The sequence below is a fragment of the Dicentrarchus labrax genome, unplaced genomic scaffold, assembly GCF_905237075.1.
Source record: "Dicentrarchus labrax unplaced genomic scaffold, dlabrax2021, whole genome shotgun sequence".
NCBI classification, from domain to species: Eukaryota; Metazoa; Chordata; class Actinopteri; family Moronidae; genus Dicentrarchus; species Dicentrarchus labrax.
In genome coordinates this window covers 18270396-18291949 of record NW_026136711.1, presented here as the reverse complement: position 1 = coordinate 18291949, position 21554 = coordinate 18270396, and the positions used below count along the sequence as shown (strand labels likewise).

At 40.8% G+C, this 21554-nt stretch overlaps 1 protein-coding gene across 2 annotated transcripts; it reads right to left on the bottom strand.

Moving 5' to 3' along the window:
* Positions 1-1739: 1739 nt before the first annotated feature.
* Positions 1740-15793, bottom strand: si:dkey-195m11.8 (fidgetin). Of its 2 annotated transcripts, XM_051414367.1 has the most exons (3): positions 15592-15793; positions 14594-14832; positions 1740-5891 (listed from the first exon to the last, which is right to left on the bottom strand). In XM_051414367.1, exons 2-3 carry the CDS (start codon positions 14616-14618, stop codon positions 4726-4728), a joined length of 1191 nt encoding a protein of 396 aa, XP_051270327.1. In that variant the 5' UTR covers positions 14619-14832; positions 15592-15793; the 3' UTR covers positions 1740-4725. The 2 variants fall into 2 exon arrangements, with proteins under 2 accessions (XP_051270327.1, XP_051270328.1); XM_051414368.1 differs by lacking the exons at positions 14594-14832; positions 15592-15793 and adding an exon at positions 8658-8936.
* Between the last annotated feature and the right edge of the window lie 5761 nt (positions 15794-21554).

Sequence of the window (21554 nt, the reverse complement as noted above, 5' to 3'; positions counted from 1 at the left end):
CAGCATCTTTTTGTGTTAATATTTACTTCCATCCAATTAATACTATTGTTTTCATGGTTATCTTATGCAGTGCAGTACTTCTTAATAAGAGCCTGTAGGTGTCACTGTTATACTTGTTATCTGGCTGCTGCAGCTGCTATTGATTGTGTGAGCTGGAGGAGAAATTGTTATGATTGTTAGACAGGAAGAGACACTGCATTTTGGCAAAGGGACCATATGTGCATTTTACAGGTCAAATAAATGATTAACCTTGCAGTTTAACACTTCACACTTACTTAACACCTTTATGATAGTTTGCTACTTCCTATACTTATATATATACTTCATATATGATGTCACAGTTTGAGTTTTACTCTAGTCTACACACATATGAAATAGATTAAATTAACTGAGTAGGTTGCTCAGAACTGTACCTGGGTCTGAGAGGCTGAGAGCTGAGGTTAAATGTTGGGTCCGACATTCTGGAGAGAAATATTTGATTGTTGAGTCTTATTCCCAGGTAATCAAATACTTTGGGTATTTGACAACCTCAGAGCACACTCCGAGCAATCAACTATCTTCCTCCAGAATGACTGACCCCACCTTTAATAGATGGCAATAGAAGCTTAGTGAAAGATTTTAATGAGGCTGGTTTAACGACTGCTGCCAGTGCCAAGAATATGGTTTAAGGTTTGTTAAAGATGCAGGGACTTTAGGGGGTTGACGGTGATGACCATTATAGGTAAAGATAAGTTTAATGTAAAATAGTTCCCAGGCAAAGATGGTTTTGCTGTGAAACACTTCGATGTTGCAGCAGGGTTAGATTCATTGTGGATGAAAAGACAAAAGTTTTCTGACATCTGTCACACGCCAGTGCATGCCCTCCGCCCTCCAGACAATAAAGCTGTGGATAGGGGGTGGTGTCCAGTGGAAGAGGGTCAGGATCTTCTCCACTCTTCCTGTCCTTTTATTCTATGGTCTCTTCAGCTTTTTATTGGGTCTTTACATAACACAAATGGCCCTTTGGTTATTTACCAGTTTTACTTATTGGGATAAAACTATAAATTTAACAGTTTACTCCTTAGAGAAATAAAAAATGTGCGCAACGCTTAGTGCTCCATTCTTTTTTAATAATTTCTAGAAAGTTAACTGGAAAGGAATATGGTATAAGCTACGGGTAAAAGGCATAATACTGAGACTGGCAGTGAAATTTAAAAGCAGTTTCAGGCAGCTTTCCTTGGCAGAGCTGCTCAATTTAAACCAAAATAAAAATATATAACCATTCATTTATTATAGGAAACTTAATAAACTACTCTTCGTATATGTTGAATTGTATGCTTGCCTTTAAAGAAATTGCTCACTTTTGCATGTTCAGCTGAATTGCTGTCTATTAACAAAAAAAAAAGGCTCTAAGTTAATCAATTTGAAGTGTACCATCTGAATATAATGTGCCAAATTACATGGTTCTTTCAAGAAAACATCTTAGGAAATCATTAGAAAATTGTTATAAATACATGTACCAGTAAAATAAATATTTATCAAGGTCTGAAATGACCCGTCAAAAATTACACCTCTGGATTATCACTGGTTGAATGGACCAGAGTAAATGCAAATGCCTAGAAATAAAAACCTGGACCTGGTCAGTATATTTGTAAAGAGAAAACATCAACAGTCTTTTTTTATAGTATATTTTAGTGAATGATAAGGACACTCAAACCTCAAACAATTTTGAATTTCACAGACAAAAAGACAAAGTCAAGTTTGGTGTGATATCTTCATTTCCATGACACAACAGCCTTTAGTGAGGTAGACTATAACAGGTCAAGAATTAGAAACATTGCTCTTTAAACTGGCATGTGTAATGACATGAAATAAATATTTCCATGTACAATGTCTTCAAAATGAGGTAGAAATGGTTACAGAGACGGACTGTACAAGATACAACAAAAGTACAACTGAATTTCAAAGAAAACACTGAAATGCAATTTTCCATCTGTTGGACAAATTCAACTCCACTTACTTCAATGAATCAGAGTAATACCAAGAGACAGCAAATACTGTTGTTCGTTGCAGTGTGTAGGTTAATGTAGAGCACATTCTTTTTCTGTGGCATTGAAAGAGCGTTCAATTTTTGTAGCTAAGCGCTTAAATACTTTTTAAAATCTGAGAGTAAGAATACACATATTATTTGCGCAGCACTTTGTTATTAATCTGTATTTTTCCTTCAGCATATTTTGAAGCAAAATCCTTTTGTGTGATGAGGGTATCATTTCCACACAAAACCACATTCTGAGTACATTTAATTTTATGAATGTGCTTATATTTCCAAAAGAGGCATTAAAATACTTTTTTCATCACATTGAATTTCAGACTAAATCTGAAGCTGCATTTCAGCCTAAAGTTTTACTATTAAAGGGGATCCATTCTGGGCATGCTTTTAGGCAAGAGTTCGGTTTTGTTACAGGCCCCCAAAGGGCTTCATTTTGCAACAAAATAAAACAACTAAAACAGTATGGCACAACTTATGAAAGGATGGCATAGTGGAGCAACAAAGCCACAACTCTGTGAAAAAATGGTTTAACGTTGTAACTGTACATATTTTCTGACAGTGCACATACTTACTAATATTTAACTTCTTCCTTCTTCATGATGTCAATTCATGTTAGAGCTAAGTCAAGTTGATTGACTGGTGACACTGTGCCAAGCGGTTTTAGAATACTGATATGGGAAATGGAAATTGGACACATTAAGACATTTAATAAACATACTTAGCATAGAGCATATACTGTAGTATGTGTACATCTTGATATGTCAAAAGTTGTTTATCAGGAGTGCTTTGTTTTGACAGTTTGTCCACAAAACCGTTTCCCCACTAACTACACTAACACTTAACATGTCATTCATTTCTCCATCAAAACCTATAAGAGAATTACATCTATACATGAAGAAAATATGTTTCATATATCTAAAAACATCATTGATGTACATTATGGCATGTATTGTCCTTTTAAAAAAAATATCTGAATTACATTCAACATTTCAGGCCTTGGTACAAAAACCTCAAGTTTAATTTCCCAGAGCTACGAAGCAGTGTGGTTGGTGTGTGTGTGTGTGTGTGTGTGTGTGTGTGTGTGTATGTGTCTGTGTGTGTGTATGTGTCTGTGTGTGTGTGTGTGTGTGTGTGTGTGTGTGTATTTGTGTGTTTTGCACTGTAAGTATCAAAGGCCTTGTAAGTTCATCATTTCCCTGAAGTGTATCAGAGTTTTGCTCTTAATAAAAGCCATGGCTCCGTTTTCATCTCGCTCCATAAAGCTCCCTACAAACACCCTAAGGTAATAACATACATTCTTATTTATCATTCTGAGGTAACAATATTCTTCCTGAGTATTCAATAACACGACTATAATCATCCTTTTGAGAGGCAAAAGTAAAGAGAATGCATATAAAAAAAAGGTAAATCCTAGCAGACAAGCAGGTAGATCTTCATAAAGAATGTATTGTTGAGGCACTCACCCAGAAACATCCTCCACCGCAATCTGCATGGCTCTCAGTTTGGGCTGTGCATCCCATTGAAGTAACAAACAGGCTTACGCGTCTTTAAACTGTTGGTTCTGAGTGAATTTCAGCAGTACGCAGACTTAAGCATGATTGTTTGTATTTTTGGTTGTTTTCTAGATTTGTATAGTCTTTATTTCTTGAAATATTTTGAATAATAAAGACAGGGCGTAAGCTAGACTGTATTGTATTACATTATTCGCAGGTTCTTTAGAAAATATACCTGTTAGTTTTTCGGATCAGCAGAAATCTGCAAGTAAACAACACGCTTTGAAGATGATCTGCATATACTTCTATACTGTCATTGTGTGAATGCTAAATACATTTTTAAATGAACATAACATTTTCCCACTCTATCTTTACATCAAAACAATTTAAAGGGCGGCGTCATGTGTACTATATAATCATTTGATAAGCAGCTTGGTATGTGTAAACTATACGAAAAAAAAGTTCTTAAGCAATGAAAAAGGTTGAGAACAAGAAGCAGGACACCATGATAGAATAAGATCAAGAACATGAAAACAGGGGATTAAAGAAACTGAAAGAAAGTTGAGAAGGAGTAAAAGTGGGGCAATGGGGGGAAGTGTGAGATGAGCAGGGAAACATTCATTTCTCAAGGCCCAGTGACCCACCAGGCCTTGGAGTCAGCTGTGTAAAGTAGCAGTGATTGTGCTGAAGTAGTATGGCAATCTCACCATTTCAGTTATTGCTCTCCTTACTTTTTGGTCAGTAATGATTTTGTGGTGTGGTAGAACGTATTGCAGTCATAGGCCTTTCACATACATAATGGCCACAAATAATTACACCAACGTCTAAAACAGCAACGTTGCAGTACTGCTGCCACAGTAGCAGAACGGAAATAAATAGGATCCTGAGAGAAACAGACATCAGACAACTCATAAATGTAGACCGTCTTTATGCTGTCTATATAGAGAATGCCTTAACCTCACCCCTAAGACTTACCTCAACCTTACAGGGCAAAATGCCCTGTGAATCTTTGGAAAAACATGAATAATGAAAATGTTAAAGATGCACAAGAAATACCAGTCTTGTGCCCTCTTGTGTTCTCTAGTGAAATTAAACCTCTCATTGACAAATCCAAGTTTATTCCCCCAAGTCTGTCTGGATTAAGAACCCTGGTAGGTTTCAAAGAGTGAGAGAATACTCTCAAATGCCAATCAGGGATCAGGCTCAGCGCCCTCCAGTGGGGTCCTCAGATCGTGTGTGCGATGCAGGTATCTTCATAGACATTCTCTGTTGCTGAGGAAAGTTGTGCTCCCCTGAGACACCCTCTCCTGCTAGGCCTGATGGTGGGCTGTAGTCCCTTGCCCCGCCATAGGGAGGTGACATCAGGGGCTTTCCTGGTTTGAAGGCCTGTGGGTCAGACGCCGAGCCACCCATATCGTAGCCATTGCCGTGCCCGTTGCCATGACTTTTGCTATGACTGTTTCCATGGCCGTTGCCATACTTTCTGTAGCGTGATCCCTCCACTTCTGCACCCTCTTGTCCATCCTCTGCCATCTCAAAGGCCTTGCGTTTCAGTGGCACCCCTGCCTCGGAGCTCCCTCCAAGGCTGTGTGATGGGTAGCTGTAACTGCCCCCCACCATGGTGGGCCTTGGTGCCAGAGGAGTGGGGGCACTAATCCCAGAGGGCAGGTAGGAGGCACTGGGGTGGCTGTATCCAGAGGACAGGCTGGTTTGGGGGTAGCACCCTGGGGGGTAGTTGTAGACAGGAGTGCTGGCGCTGTAGCTAGGCACCAGAGTTGGTGCAGCCTGCAAAGAGTGTAGAGGGGCAGGGGGAAGTGCTGCGCTGGGCTGAGGGCAGTATCCTGAGGACAGGTAGGTGCTGTTGTAGGCAGGAGGGTATTCCTGAGATGATGGGGCACTGCAGGGGCCAGCACCACTGTAGCCTGGCTCAGAGGCCAAGTTACTGCTCACTACTGTCACACTTCCTGTGGCTGGGATGCCCACAGACGCAGAGCCCACCTTGGTGCCAGTTAATGCCTCCAGTCCAGGATAACACTCCATGCCCTGACCCAAAGCCCAGGGCTCAGATTCAGTTTTCAGGAAAGTCCCAGGCTCTGAGTAGGCCCCAGGAGCAGGGCGTTCATAGGACAACTCCAAGCCTGAGTACTTCTCAGCGTAGCGTTTAAGCAGAGAAGAAGCAGTAAGGGCTGATATGTCATCACTGGCCCAAGGGTAACCAGCAGGGGCAAAGCCACGGCGAGCAGCTGTAGAATAGGGGTCGTGTTTGTGTGCAGACGGGGGCGAGGTGGTAGAGGTGACATCTAGGTGCTGCTCAGGCCACTGAGATAAGGGGGCAGCGTGCTCCGGAGACCAGTGCATCTTCAACAGACCTGACAGGAACAAGATAAAAGCAAAATTAGTCCACACAATCATGAAATTATGTATAAAATGTTTTAAATTAGGAGTACTTATTTGCAGGGTCTTGCCTGCACCAGATAAATGTTTGTACACCCCATTTGAAGTATTTTGCTCCCTCTGTTTACCAAAACTCACAAGTAAGCTTAGAGTCTGGCCTCATTAATATCTGCCCTCATAATCTCCTTGGTTAGCTGACCCTTTTCCAGAATCATGTCAATGCTTAGCCTGTGCTCTTCTACACAGTCTCATCCAGGGAGGGGACAACTGTTCTAATCTTTATGTGAAGCCGGCAACACTGCCCCCAGCCTGGTCTCCACGGCGATAAGCCTCTATCAGCCTGCGCACTGCCCTATGCCTTTGCCTCTCTCACATTGGGGCCATTGTTGTCTCTCTCTGATTCTCTTAGTCCACAAAGCCACCCCCACTGAGCGTGTGATCTAATTCGGCCCAAACCTCAGGGGTCTGCTGGACAGGGGGAATAGAGGAAAGGGGGGTTAGTGTGTAAAGGAGGATCAGAGTAGTACTATACAGATTGGGCCAGTACATCTATGAACACTATTACAAGTTTAGTGATTGATTGAGCAGTCAAAAAAAGTCAGATTTTCACTTGCCATGTGTGATTATACATGCACATTTACACAAACAGAGTAATCTGCTGGTTTAGTGGTTGTGGGCTTTCGCCTGGCTTTTGCAGGCCTTGTCTTTTTGAACAGGCATTAGGCTGACATTCCAGGCATTGCAGAGTATTATTAAACTGTCCTGACCCCAGGCCTGGGCCAGAGGGGCTTCCCTGCAACAGTGCTGGACAGAGGAAGAAGCTACTGCCTCAGTTTCACTGACAGGAGTGGACAAATAATTCCTATGTCAGGTTTGTGAATTATTGGGAAAATGTTATTTAATGTGTAACCAAAATATCGGCACCAATATTGGGACGTGTTCTGTTACTCTATTTGAGCATAATTGCATCTGAGAGCTTTTCTGGTTTCTGGCCTTTGCCTTCTATGGATCAGACTCTGTGCAGTTTTTTTTTACACATTATGTCATCTCAGTTGTGCAAAAAATACTTAATGGCTTATGAATAAATAAGATAATTAATTAATTTATTCTTTTTGAAAATAAAAATAGTGTCTTGGAATAAAGTGTAACGTGTTGTTTCATGACTTAAGCTGTGATTTAAAACTTCCCAGAGCCCATGGTGACATCTTCATACGTCTTGTTTTGTCCAACCAACAGTCAGTGAAACTAAAAGATATTCAGTTTACATAAAACAGAAGAAAAAAAAATATTTACAGTTCTACAATTCATCAGTGGTAAAAAATTACTGATTTATTTTCTGTTTCATCAACTAATTGACCAATGGACAAATTGTTTCAGCTCTATTCAAGCCCCTGTTCATCTAGATGTTCTACAAACATTTTATAAAGAAAATCCCCAAAACAAGCAGGAAATAAAAGCAGCAGTGGCGGGTGTTTCTATTTATTTATTATTACACACACTGCCTTGCACGTCTGGTCTGATGTGGATTATGCCAGGTTGTGTCACATGTCCACTAGGACCACCAGATGGGCCTCAAACGGTCCACATGTTGATCCCTAAATGAAATGATCCTTCAGCCCAATAATCCCACTCATCCAATCCAGGGATTTCAGTGCTCTCGACCAACACAAGCTCCACCCTGGATCAGAGAAATCCCTATGCTCCAGGGAATTCTGACTGGCCATGGCACCCATCCCATACACAAAAAGCCTTATATTCCCACCAACACACATTCACACCGAGGTTATCACAATGGCAGATACCCACCACAAATGCTCAACAGCAGACATGTATGTCAGACAAGTAGGAGGGATGCTCCTAAGGTTAGAATCCAAATTACAGGCTGTCATGATCCAGGATAAAAACTTGACCCTGACTAGAGGGTGTTGATTTATTGTATTTCACAGTGAATCTACAGATCATGGCTGGATTATCCTAGACCTTTGCAGAGGGGTTAAACTACCAACCACATTGGCTACAGTAAAGCAACTGTTATTAACATTTCTCATAAAAGAATCAAGAGCCCAAAAAAGTCCTAACGAAATGCCTGAAGAAATAAACTAAATGGTAGAGGAAGAAGCCATCATGAGAACCATGTGTTGTAAACTGGTATGTAAAGTCTGTGCTGCAAATGCTACTGAGATACAGGTGGATGTATTATACTGAGGACACCACCTATAGCTGTATACAGTATATGCAGGCAACAAACAGATCTTGGGTAAAATTTTGCTATGATACCCTCACAGGTACAGTACGATGCCGTATGATCCGGTGCTTGTTATCCCTTAAAAGCAATGTTCGGATACATAGGTGAAAACACCTCACATAAAAAAGAGGTACAAAAGAAACAGGGGTTTCATTTCCCTGAATTGAAAGTCTGAGGGTGTTTGTATGTTATACAGATTGTAAAGCTCTTTGAGGCAGTCTTTGAGCTGATTTTGGTCTATATGGAAGGACACAATTGAGGTGAAATTGACTGTACAGAGTACTACTAACTAGCGAGAATCAGTCTGCAGCTTTTCACAGACTTCAGCTAAATACTACATTAATTTTATTAGAAATATAAGCATACTTTGTCTTGCAGACTTACAGAACATTAACATATAACGTATATGATGAATCAAAAACTTTGTTAAAAAAATACAGCATCCTGTCATTATGCGTGCAGACAGACACAAAAGAGTCGTTGGACTGATACTCACTGGTCATGCTGATTGCAGACATGAGCCAATCGTTTGTCGCTTTGCTTTCAATCTACTCCTCTCTCGCCGTCTTCACCCGATGGTCTATAATTTATCCAAGGCATATTTGACCGCAGTAATCTACTGTGTCTGGAGTCCTCATCGGGATTCAATGGAGGAATGTGGAAACGGAGCAAATGAAAGGATCACTCTGAGATCAGACCACTGGCGGGCGAACTGGAGGATCTGGATGGGTTAAAGACCAGACTCTAAGGAAACCAGACTAATGAAGGATTAGAGTACACAAGGCATATGGGAGTGTCATTGCTTGGTGACAATCTGACAGTCGTGGAAAAGAATTAAAGAAGCATCACCACTGGTGAGCTTACTTCTCATCCTTGCAGTAAACTTGTAGGTTGGATGAAGGCTTTATTCTATGTCACAATGTCACAAAATGAATGTCTCACTTGATAATGATTATTTTTTAAATATAAAAAGACAATAGCGTCTTCTGCATAATAATTCTAGTATCAAATTCCAACCTATTCCTGCCTTTAAAGGAGAAACATAGGCAGATGCTGCTGAGGATACAAGTACATTAAGTAGATCTACTTAATAATACTATAATAACAAAACACAAATTAGTAAAATGACTGAAATGTGTTTAAAAAATGGAAAACTACAGCTTGTTACTGCATTTCTTAGCAAACATTGTTGCTCTTTTTATCAGCTGACTAATATTATGCATTCAGATATCTTCACATTATACAATATTCCCTATAGCAGAGGTTCTTTTTAAATTTTAACTCTTTGTACACAGTAAGATCTTAACTCAGATATTACTTTAAGACTGCTTCTTATTAAGACATAAAATGTAAGATAACACTGCTATGTTTGTCTCCTATCCACAAAATGTGAATTTATGCAACAGATTAAACCCTCTTACTGTTCACCAGTACTGTAGCATTAGACATCTGTGTTAAAGTGAGGATATTAGGGAGCAGGGTTTGGGGTATTAGGGGGGATGAGTGAGGGAGCCCCTAACCCTAATCTAGCACCTCATCTTGGCTTGGGGCTCCAAGCATGGCTTACCAAGAGACAAAGATGAGTACTAAACCGGCTTGGTGCTTTGACAGCTTTCCTTAATCATTGTTATTATCATACTGTCGCAGCACCAGTGTTTCCTATTTGTCCCTCAGCAGTTTGGCTACTGGACACATCAGATGAATGGAAAGCTCACAGGGATGAGAAAACCATAGAATAGGGAACATAAAAGAAGGTCAAATATTTTAGATCAGTCAGTTTACATCAACAAAAATATGTTACGTATGCAGCGCTATCCCCTCTGCTGTTTAATGATCTAGTCAAATCCCACTGTAGTATAGTTCAGCATACCTACATTTAAAGTTGCTCTTTAACTGCAGTCCAGACAAATAGTTTAAAGTTGTGTTCCACGCATGTTTCAATCATACACAACAATTAACCAACTCAAACAACTACCACCACTGCAAGCTTCCCATCGATTTAGTATTTATTCACTCCATTTCCACAGTCTCCTTCTTTTAGTAGAACTTAGGAAATGCATGTTTATTCACTCAGTGTGAGTTCATGTTCATTTAATTCATGAATACCCCAGGATTTGTCAGATTTAGCAAATAATAATTCTGGAGCTGGAGATCTCAGTTATTGTTGTGTGGTTACTATCTATATCTGTAACAGTTTTTACACTTCAGAATAAATTCTGCATTTACATTTCTTGTACAAAACAAATGCTGCTTATCGCTTGAAAGAAATAAAGAAATCGATCCATACACATTTCCTAAACACTGCTGCAACATTATACACGTCTCCACTGTTTTCCCTGTGTAAACAATATGTTACAAACAGCATTTATCAAAACATGGTTACATTGCTTATGCAATTAGTTGGGATTTTTACAGAAGCAATGTATCTAGAGAGCAGAGTATACCCTGCTTTGTCTTGCCAGAGCCCTCAGCAGAGGCATCTCTGTTATGAATTGGCGCTATACAAATAAAATTGAATTGAATTGAATTGAATCTTTCTCTCAGTGAAATGAATGAGAATGCTGCATTGTTCTAATGTTGGTCTGAACGTGGCCTAATAATGTGTACTACAGTATGCACACAACTTAGACACAAGCAAGCTGTACGTCTATAGCTTAGGTGAAGTGGCACTTTGATCCTGGTGTATAAATCAGTCCCATGGAGGCGGATCAATGGGTGGCATGGAGACTGTGGCAGAAATATATGGTGATGTAATTGCAAACAATCAAAATGCAAAACAAAAATAAATATTTGATTGGAAAAGCACCCAAATTAAGATATTTTAACTCAAAAACCTTACATTATTGTGGTAACAATAGTGAAGAAGAAAATGTTTACAATTTAGATGTCTTGATTTGATGAAACATAACCAATCTGTGTAGCATTATTGAGAAGAACTAGATTACATCAGAGGCAGAAATAGCCTGTAAGAACACTGAACATGTTGACGCAAGAGAGGATCAAGCAGAACGAGGTTGGAAGGAAATACTTCCTTAGCTGACCAATCCTGCAGACACTACATGAAGTTACATATTTAAAGAGACACATACAGTGTAACTACCATGACACTACAGAGGTATAAATCTGCCTTGATTGAGCATGTGTGTGTGTCAGTTTCCTTTAATCTACCAGAGAAGGAAGTGACTTAAAATAACTCTTCCCCGTTTCGTCTTCTCTCACCAAGACCTACATGGATGCTAAATTACCTCAGGGTTCACCAAATAGCAAAATATGCAGTATGTGTGTGTGAACCAGGGAGATACTAGCAAACAGCAACCTGATCTATCCAATAAAGAGATGGACTGAGCAGCCCTCCCAGCTCTCTGTCGAGCTGTCAGCAACCTCCACTAAAACCAGTTTCAGTGCTCTCTAACCATTACTTCTTTAATGAGTATCATTATCAGTCAGATATGTAGCAAACCCTGGAAATTCACCAAATGTTTTCCTCTGTCAGGGAAACACAATCATGCAAGTCATGGATGCTTTCTCAATGGAGGCTAGTTCACTCGTGGCCCACACTGCATGGTCACTATAGTAATTAGGGGTTAATTAGATGAAAGTACGTGTGGGGGATGGGGATTGACTGGAATGGGATTTGGGGGTTGTGGAGCATCAGAGGAGGCTGGCTGGACGGCTGGTTTGGGGAGTGGAAAAAAATATCACCCTACTGGAGCTGAAGGGTCCTCTGTTAGTGCGTTTACTCCACTCACAATAAACAAAGACTTACATTTCCTGAGGATGGACAGACACTCACACAAGATGCACACACACACACACACACACACACACACACACACACACACACAAGCTCAGGCACTCTTACTATATTGTGGTTTTGGTGCGGTGTTTAGCTTCAGCTGGCCAACAGGCAGAGGAGCTCTGGGTCATCTATCGGATGAGTAAGGCTACTGGAATGCCAGGAATCTAACCTGAGATCTATTTACAAAGCACATATCCTCTCCATACGCTCAACACACACTGTCCACTCCCAGGCTGCAGTAAGGAGAGGGAGAGGACATGCTTACTTACGGTGCTGATAAATTACCCTATCAACTGTTTGCCCATTATTAGGTAATTTGTATTAGTTAGAGTTAATTCACGCCACTGCTTGTAAGATCAATACAGAACACATCAGAGGAGAAAAGGCATATGAATATATATGGAGCATGTCAGGATTCCTGTGGCAATGGACAATCGACTGTACACAAAAACACACACATCGTCCAGCTATCTCTGTCTTCTTCGCATATAGAGTAAATGAGAGTTAGATTGTTACGTAAGCACTGACCAGAGTAAAAGGCTGGAGCGAGTGTGAAGGAGGATCTGTTGAGGAGAAAACCCTCCCTCTCCCTCCTTTTTCCCCTTCCCCCTTTTCTCCTGGCCTGCACAGTCCACCAGGCCACACCACTGTCAGCCAATCAACTAGCGTACCATATCTGACTCAAGTTTTACACATCTCTAACCTACAAGTCATTTCTAATTATGACAATGTAAGTCAGGACATGGCTTTTCCCTTCCAAAGACACACACCCAATCACACAGACTTATCTCTAAGCACTGCTGAGAAGTTAGTTTAAATATTATTATCCTCCTTTTCCTCTCATTTTATTTTTCGCTATTCTTTCACTCTGATTTTGCCCAGCACTCTTCCTTCCTTTAGTCCCCCTCCTTTCCTCTGTGCTGTAGTAAAGACAGGGCCGTGTGTCCAAGCCTGTGTGGTCAGTTTTCCCCTTCCCCCACTCCTTTAGCTCACACACACACATGTGGCAGAGGCTGGCCTGGCCCCTCTTTGCTTATTGTGTCCACTCATATATCAGGCTGCAGCTGACCAGTCCCTCCTGGTGTCCTCTCCATCTGCCCTTCACTTTGCTCTTTCTCTGTCTCTTTCAACAGCAACACAGATCTTAATTATAACAGCTAATGAGCATCTAAGGTGTGCTACGATGTGCTTAACAAGCTTTCATGATTGCTATGTAGGACTAATGTGTGTGTGTGATGTTTATGTGTCCCTCTATACGGGCCTATTGAGACACTGGTGACACCAGGTTACTAACGATCTGGCTTTCATTCACAGAATCGCTTCACCCTGGTAACTGGCAACTAAAAGGGCTAAAGCTGGTCATTCCTTTCTTCATGTCACACTATCATCATTATGGACAGAACCCACAATGAGGTGTAGGTGATTGTAATTGTATGCTTACTTGTTTGTGTTTGTGTGTGTGCAGCTTGACAAGAAATGTGCAAATCTGTAAGATTTGATTGAAGAAGTGGTGGTTATATAATAATAAATGCCAGCGTAGGGTTGTGTGTAGTCGAAATTTCTGTGGAAGAAATCTAACGTGACGCTGTGAGTCTTTTTGAGTCAGGAATGTGACATTTGTACGTTACTGAACTTCTGTATGCTCAGAAAACTCCCTCCTGTTTCTGTTTTCCGCTCATTGTGCCTGTACATCTGTGTCACTCTTCAGAATACATAAAATCCTAGAAGTAAACCCCTGTTGCATTATTCCAATCAGGTTAGAGTTGTAATCCTGTTAAAGCTTGGCCTAATCAATAGCCCAGTCAATCAATATAAGCATATTCATCAGCCTGGATAGCAACCTCTCATGATTAGCACATATACAAGCCAGGACTATGCTGTGATGTGTCACAGAGATTTATGTGATTTAATCTGCTTTTACATACTAACACATATTTTCCAAACATAGAAAATATCTACTCTGGTAACACTGGAAGACCATGTTTTTATGAATTGTGCAAAGGAAGTGGTGACTCACACTATCATCATAGTTCAATATACATGCTTTACATTTAAAAACAAGCTTTTCCACCTTGAATAAAGATGAAGTAAGGCTATCACCTGAGTCTCAAGCTATGATGGTGTTAGGATTGTTTAAAAGGTATATTTATCTTTCATTCTTAAAGAAAAGCTCTGAGTGAACTGCTCCACATCCTCACTATGTTCATGCTGCTCCTAGAAAAGACAAGCAGCGGTGCTTTAGCTGCTGTTGGTCGCCATACTTTATTCACATGGAGGGGCTGAAAAAACAGCGTCTGAACACTTTCTGTGAAATTCCTCAATGCAAAGCCTGGAGACTCAGCTGTTAAAGCCATTAGCATATCTGCCTCCTCAAAATGACTTCTCAGAGACCCCCCCCCCTCTCCACCCCAAGCCCCTGCTTCCCTCTACTGAGCCACAGGAGATGAGTTCTGGACAAAAGAGGAGCCAAACTAAAGAGGTTGTACAGAAAAACAGACTCAAATCTACCTAGGTCACATTGTTCATGTACAACATGCCAAACAGACCCATTACTGGACATGAGAACACAGGATATTAACCCAAACACAGGCAGTGTACACACGTGTAAAAAAAAACAAAAAAAAAGGACTTACTGTATGGGGTGACTGGACTGAGCATTCTGCAGCCCTGGCCCAAGGTGAAGAGGAGAGGACCAGGTCCACTAGGTGCTAGTGAGGGCCCAGCTGCATGCTGCGGGGCCTCCCTGGGCTACTGTTTCTCCTGCTGCTGCTGGTGGTGGTGGTTGTTCGACGGCTGGCTCGGCTAGTGACTGGCCTCCTGCACCCCTCCATGGTTCATTTCACAGTTCAACACCGCTCTGACACACTGCCACCTGAGGAGCACACACATGCCAGTGTCAGAGCCAAGAGACACTGTCAATATGACTCGGTTGCCTATTTTTTATTTGATGTAGTCACTCAAATCCAGATTCTAGGACATTTTTGAGAAATCTGTAAATTTAAAAATGTCCTTACACGTTAAATTCAATATTTCTATTAAAAAGACTTATGCAAAGAAACTGATATTGACTGATAATGAGTTTCTTGTGCACTTTTTCTTTCCTCAGTTGTGTCTGTTTATGTGTATGCACATACACATGCACATGTGTGAGTGACCGATCAAGAAAGAGTTTAAATGCTAAATACCCTGACAGAGAGGGGGCTCTTTGCCTCTGACCACAAAACCACATGGCCAGCGGAGACAAGTTTCTAATTATTAGAAGCCACCCGTGTTTCAACACAAACACTGGAAACCACAACAGCAAAAGGATCTTTGTACTGTATGTAGAGCAAGGAAGCAGCCCTGTCTAACATGGAATACATGTAGGAATAAAGGGAGTGTAGAATAGGAGAAACATGTCAACATAGGCTGACATATAGAAGAGAAACTAATGGGAATGTCACACATATGTATAGAGAAAACAAACTATAACATGCATAATGGAGTAAGCAGAGGGAGGACATATCACACATGAAGAGAGAATAGAGAGCATTGGAAATGACAGGAATGTGCAAGGAGCAGCAGAAACATTGTCCTTACTGCTGAAAGGAGACAAACAATTTTTCAACAAGTGAGTAAATGGTTTACTGACCTGATCATGCCTGGATCTGCACGCTGAGTGGTTCAATTTGGAAAGTAATCCACTGTTCCAAAGAAAAGTACAACAGGGGAGCCAACGTGACTGTGTATCTGCGTGTGTGTTTGAGGCTGGTACTCTCTTCTGGGACCCTATCCTTCTCTCCTACACTCCCTCGCTCGCCCTCCAGCTCCCTTCTCTCTCCCCCCCAACTCGCTCTCCCTCGCCTTGTGACAACAGAGCAGCAAATACATCCCCTCCCCCAATCACGCCACCCCTCCCCCTCCTTCTCCCTCTCTTTTGTTAAAAAGTATTTCAGCAGGAAGGAAGAGAGAGGGAAAAAGTGACCAATCATGCAATGTCAGAGGAGAGCCTGTTTCCACCCGCTGTGTGTGTGTGTGCGTGAATTTCTGCATTTGTGCATGATCTTATTTGCATGAGTGTGTATGCATGTGTTTCTTTTTATTGTAGACCTTCAGTGTGATGAATGAGCATGTGGAACACACACTACTGAAAAATTGTGAATTTTCTCCATCGCTGATCACATGAGAAGTTCAGTTATTGTCAATGACTTCTATCGATCTGGTACATTGATCTAAGTATTGTTGGGAGGGTGGGGTTGAACCAACCATGTCAATATTACCTAATGCCTGTGGAACCCCATCCCCCCCCCCACACACACACACTAGCCTGCACACATGCATGGGCAGAAGCAAATGACCTCCACATTGGCCTCAAACCTCTGACTAAGAAGGGGGTAAATTTCTTCACCTTTAATTTATCAGTATCAGATATTCTAGTGTACACTTATGCTGCTTTTATATAATTTTTTTCCTCAAGGGCCCATTTAACTGTTTCTCTCTTGTCCATATTTTGCTCTAACCCCAGTCCTTCATACATAGAAACACAGCTGTGATTCTGCATTTAGAGTTATGGAGTAGGCGGGACAAGCTGGTCCACTCCTCATGTTACTCTGCTGTAAACACTCTAGGACCTGCAGGACACGCTCATTCTTGCTTCATGCTTTCACTGCTCTCAAAAGCAGGCCCTGTTCCACACACACACACACACACACACACACACACACACACACACACACACACACACAGGCACATGTTTGACATGTGTGCGGGGTGTTTAAGAAGGTTGTTCATGGTGCAAACAGTAACTTTCCTTTGTAATTTGATCTTGTTAGACCAAAATCACATGATTACAAAGCAGAGTTTTAACAAAAATTAACCCCACAGTGCTGAGTCATCACTGTCCTCCTGATTTATGGGGAAGAAGCTCTTGTGTCGTATGCCGACTATTATTCGACAGTACTGTGAGTGTAATTGTTGCCAGTAATAGCAGTGAAGGTGGAGGCTCGTTACAAGACCTTTCATCAGGTGACTCAGAGGAGTAATGGCTAGTGCAGCGCTCAGCTCTTTCTCCCTTACCTGCTTTGCTGACAAACACTGAAAAAAGAAAAGCCATGCTGTTATTTTGCAGCCGAGGAAACAATACATCCAAACAATCCCAAATGTGCTGTGGGGGGCTGTTCTTTTCTTCGTAGATAAGGTGGACTGATGATACATTCTCACTGCAGAGTCGAAGCCCCCAGATGTGGTCTCTTGTTACGTCGGGAACACCTCCCCATGTAGGCATGCGGCCCTAAGCAGGTCACTAGGACAAGCAGAGGGACAAAGGGCAGAGCGTGTGCTAATGACAGTCAAACAGAAAGATGTAGCTAACAGCAGGTTACAGCACAAGTTTACTGGCAGAGACAGCGGAGAGAAATTCCCTTTTCAACTTAACTACTGCGACAGATTCATACAAATGCACACAGGAAGATGTATTTTTACACAAACAGAAACACACACACACACACACACACACACACACACACACACACACACACACACACACACATAACGGCTATACTGGAAATTGGACATGGTAACTCTAACCCTGGGTCTCTTTGGCCCTCTGGGTGGGATAGGTCACATGATAGCACCCCAGAGAAGCTCAGCTGTTTGCCACTCTAATTCTGTCTCAAGCAGCTGAGCACTGGCTCACTGCTCCACTGAACTGTCCCAATAATGATAATAGTGTGTGTGTGTGTGTGTGTGTGTGTGTGTGTGTGTGTGTGTGTGTGTGTGTGTGTGTGTGTGTGTGTGTGTTTGTGTGTGTGAGTAGGAAGAAGGAATGGGTAGGGGTGAAAATCATGAATATCATCATCAAGTCCATACCTTAAAAAGTTGGAAAGCTGCTGTAGATACAGAGTTAAATAGCTGGTATACAACTTCTATTGCTATTACATTCTATTACATTGCCATGCATGTTGTTCACACATACAGAAAATTATGTGAGGAATGAATTATGAGACAGAGAGAGAGAGAGAGAGAGAGAGAGAGAGGGCAAAACAGGAAGAGGAAATCTTTGGAAAAAGAACAGGAAATATGTGTATTGTCTCCCACCGGCAATGTCAGTGTCAGCATAGTGCTGTGCTGTATTTAATGGATAGTTCTTGTAATATTTTATATTTTTCTGACAACTAATCCCACAAAAAGACCAAAACTAACAATGAACTGATCCTAATAAGTATTTCTATAGCCAAAGCATTATATATCTTGTTGCTCTACACCACTGACCTCCTCTGTTGTCCAGAAACTATTAAAAACACATCAGTGAGATGCACAGAAGCTCTGAGTGACATGTTCCTTCATTATGAAGAACGCGGGCACTGTTACTATTACACACCATACTACTTCCATTAATACTCACAAGAACACCAAACGTGTATTAATCCACGGTGGAAATGACTAGTTTGAGTGCGACAGGGTAGGAACATAAGAGCATAGAGAGACAGAGTGATGCATTGTTAGTTTGTACTGTATATAAGCACACAGAAACTGGACACATGCACAGAGAAGTATAGAATCATTCCACTATTATTATTGCTAATGCTGATGTTTTCCTACTTTTTATTCTCATTGTTGTCTTGTCTGGGAAACATGATATTGACTCTAATCCACATCCTTAAGAAAATCAATAAGATTGAGCTGCAAAGCAGATTGGTACACACACGAGTATGCACACACTAACTCATCATGTGTCCTTTCTTCTCATCAAGTGCAGAATGTCAATTAGCCAGCCTCGCATTCAGAATACTGTATGTCTCTTCAAGGTTAAATGGCGCGGCTGTCCCAATGATTTCCAATTACAGCACGACAGCCGAGGCAGTAACTGGTGTGTAATTTTCTTTAAAGTGCAAAAAGGCAATGAAGTATAAAGAATAACGACCAGAACGATCACAGTTAACATGATAATGTGGATATAAGAGAAGTTTGAGTCACACAGATTTATTTTTTATTATATGGTGGAGGTTTTAACAGAACAGTTGAAACACCACCCAAGGAAAGCTAAGCTTACTGTGCGCACGCACACACACACACACACACACACAAGACTGAACACCCCCCCCCCCAAACACACACACACACACACACATGCATACACACACATGCAGCGCAGTGCTCCATGTTAGAGGCTTATTGTTCTCTGGTATGGAGAACACAATATCCAAGTCTGGTAATAGAGGTTAGATTAATTGCTGACAAATCTGTATTCAGCAGTTCCCTTTCTCTCTGCTTGACAGATTTATGACAGAGATTGATGGAGGGGAGGGACCAGCCGAGAGCCGCCTCTGTTCAGTGAGAAAAGAAGACAACAGCTCAGTGAGTCAAACAGAAACAGAGAAAAAAAAAAGAAAAGAGGGACAGGATTGTTTTGGTTGGATCTTACACATGACCAACAATTTTGTCTTTGAGCTTGTAGGAGGCGTCATATTTTACGCTGTTTAAAACCAGAATAGTTACATCCAAAAATAATATTGTAGTGTGTAATATTGAGGAGGATCTATCGGCAGAAATTTAAATTTAATATAATATTCATAGTTATGTTTTCATTGGTGTATAACCACCTGAAAATAAGAGTTGTGTTTTTGTTACCTTAGAATGATCTTTTTATAGCTACAGTCATCACAGGTCGCCATTTTGAACCGCCATGTTTCTACAGTAGCCCAGAACGGACGAATCAAACACTGGTTCTGGTTCTGTTTTTTCATGGGTTTGTCATCCTCCATAACATTTCTCCTTCGCATTTGTAAGGGGAGGGTGAAGCGAGGGAGTTGCAATCTGAAACTATACCGCTAGATGCCACTAAATCCTACACACTGGACCTTTAATACCCAATGCAGTAATTATGTTTTATATCTGTGTAATAACAACAAGAATGATAAATTATAAAGTCACCTTCAAAAGACTCTTTAAGGAGCACCGTGAGGAACAGGCCTTTTTCACAGCACACATTTTGACCGGTCACAGGGGGAAAAACAGGTGTTACTAATAACATTAACGATGGCACCGTTCTATTTAAGTTTTGTGACAGTGAGCCAGCATGCATAATAGCTGGACCATGTAACTGGAGCAGAAATGGAATTCAGCCATCAATAATTGAATTATTTATACCTGTTCTTGTCAAAATATCTTGATAAAATTATTTTATGTAAACCTGGAAAGCATCATTTAAAAGTTTTTTTTATCAAAACTGAGCTAATTCTGAACAAAAAGGAAACCATATGAAAAATCCAAAAAGGTAATTATTATTAAAGGAATAGCTACACATGGTGTTTATTCATTTTCTTGTCTGGAGTATGCTCAGAAGATCAAAACTACTCCCACTCACCACGTAAGTGGGGCCAGGAGCTGGTTAGCTTAGCTTTCATAAAGAATGGAAACAGGAGGAAACAGCTAGCGTCGCTCCGGTAACAAATCTGCCTGTATTAGTCTCTCATTAGTTTAGTCCATACAAAACCAAAACAATAATTCACCCCGCTAACTGGTTCCATCACAGTCTTTATGTTAAGCTAAGCTAACCAGTTGCTAACAGGAAAATGGGTACTTTACAATACAGTACACAAAAGAGTGATTAGTTACAAAGGACTGAGTGAGGAATGGATGAGGAATGACCGGATTAGTTCCATTAGTTTCTCAATAACTCTGAATCGAGGACTATTTCGTAGATAATGATGAGTTACTTGAGAACAGACTATGATATTAATGAATGATTAGTTCATGAATATCTGTGAATCAATATACTTACCATTGTGACCAGTTAATTAAAGAGTTGCAAGTAATTATGACTCATTAATTACTTGGGACTTAATCATTAGTTGTGCACCCAGTAAAGTGGTACATCGTACTGAGCAGTAGTTACTAAGTAGAAATGGAAAGGTTGATATTTATGAACTAATCAGTATATAATGATTCATTAATATAGTATTACTAGTCCTTGATTCTGAGTTATTCAGGAACTACATATTAACGATTAATTAATAAAAAGGTCATTCCTGATTCGATCCTCTTGATTCCTCGTAACTACTCAAAATGTTGTTTACCATATTGTAAAGCCAATAAGCATACATTTTCCAAAATGTCTTTCTTTAAGACTTTTGGTTGTCAAACACAGTTGATTGTAATAATGGTCACATTACATTCAGAGATGTCACTGTCAGGTATTATGCATGAGGCTCACTTCCATGGCTTAGTAGCCAACTTACATCCAACAGAGCATATCATTAATATCATTAGCTTCACCTGTGCTTTTCCTGCTATGACCTATGATCATGCTATGATCTGTTGTGAAAACCTCCTGCTGCAGTCCTTACTCATGCACAATCTCGAATCAACTCAGATGCTCCACTGCAAACTACTGGAGAAATCATTAATAATACCTAATGACTCCTTATTGTTTAGCATTTTGTGGCAGTCCTGCAGAAAAAAAAAAACATGCATTCCAGTCCGCATTCCAGCTCCAGTTGGCTCTTCAGCTTTCCTTCACAAAAACCTCAAGACCTTCACATGAGCACAAAGGATTTCTTTGAATGCTTAAGTCTTATAAAACAGAGACATTAGGGCCAGTGTCTCTCCTCAGCT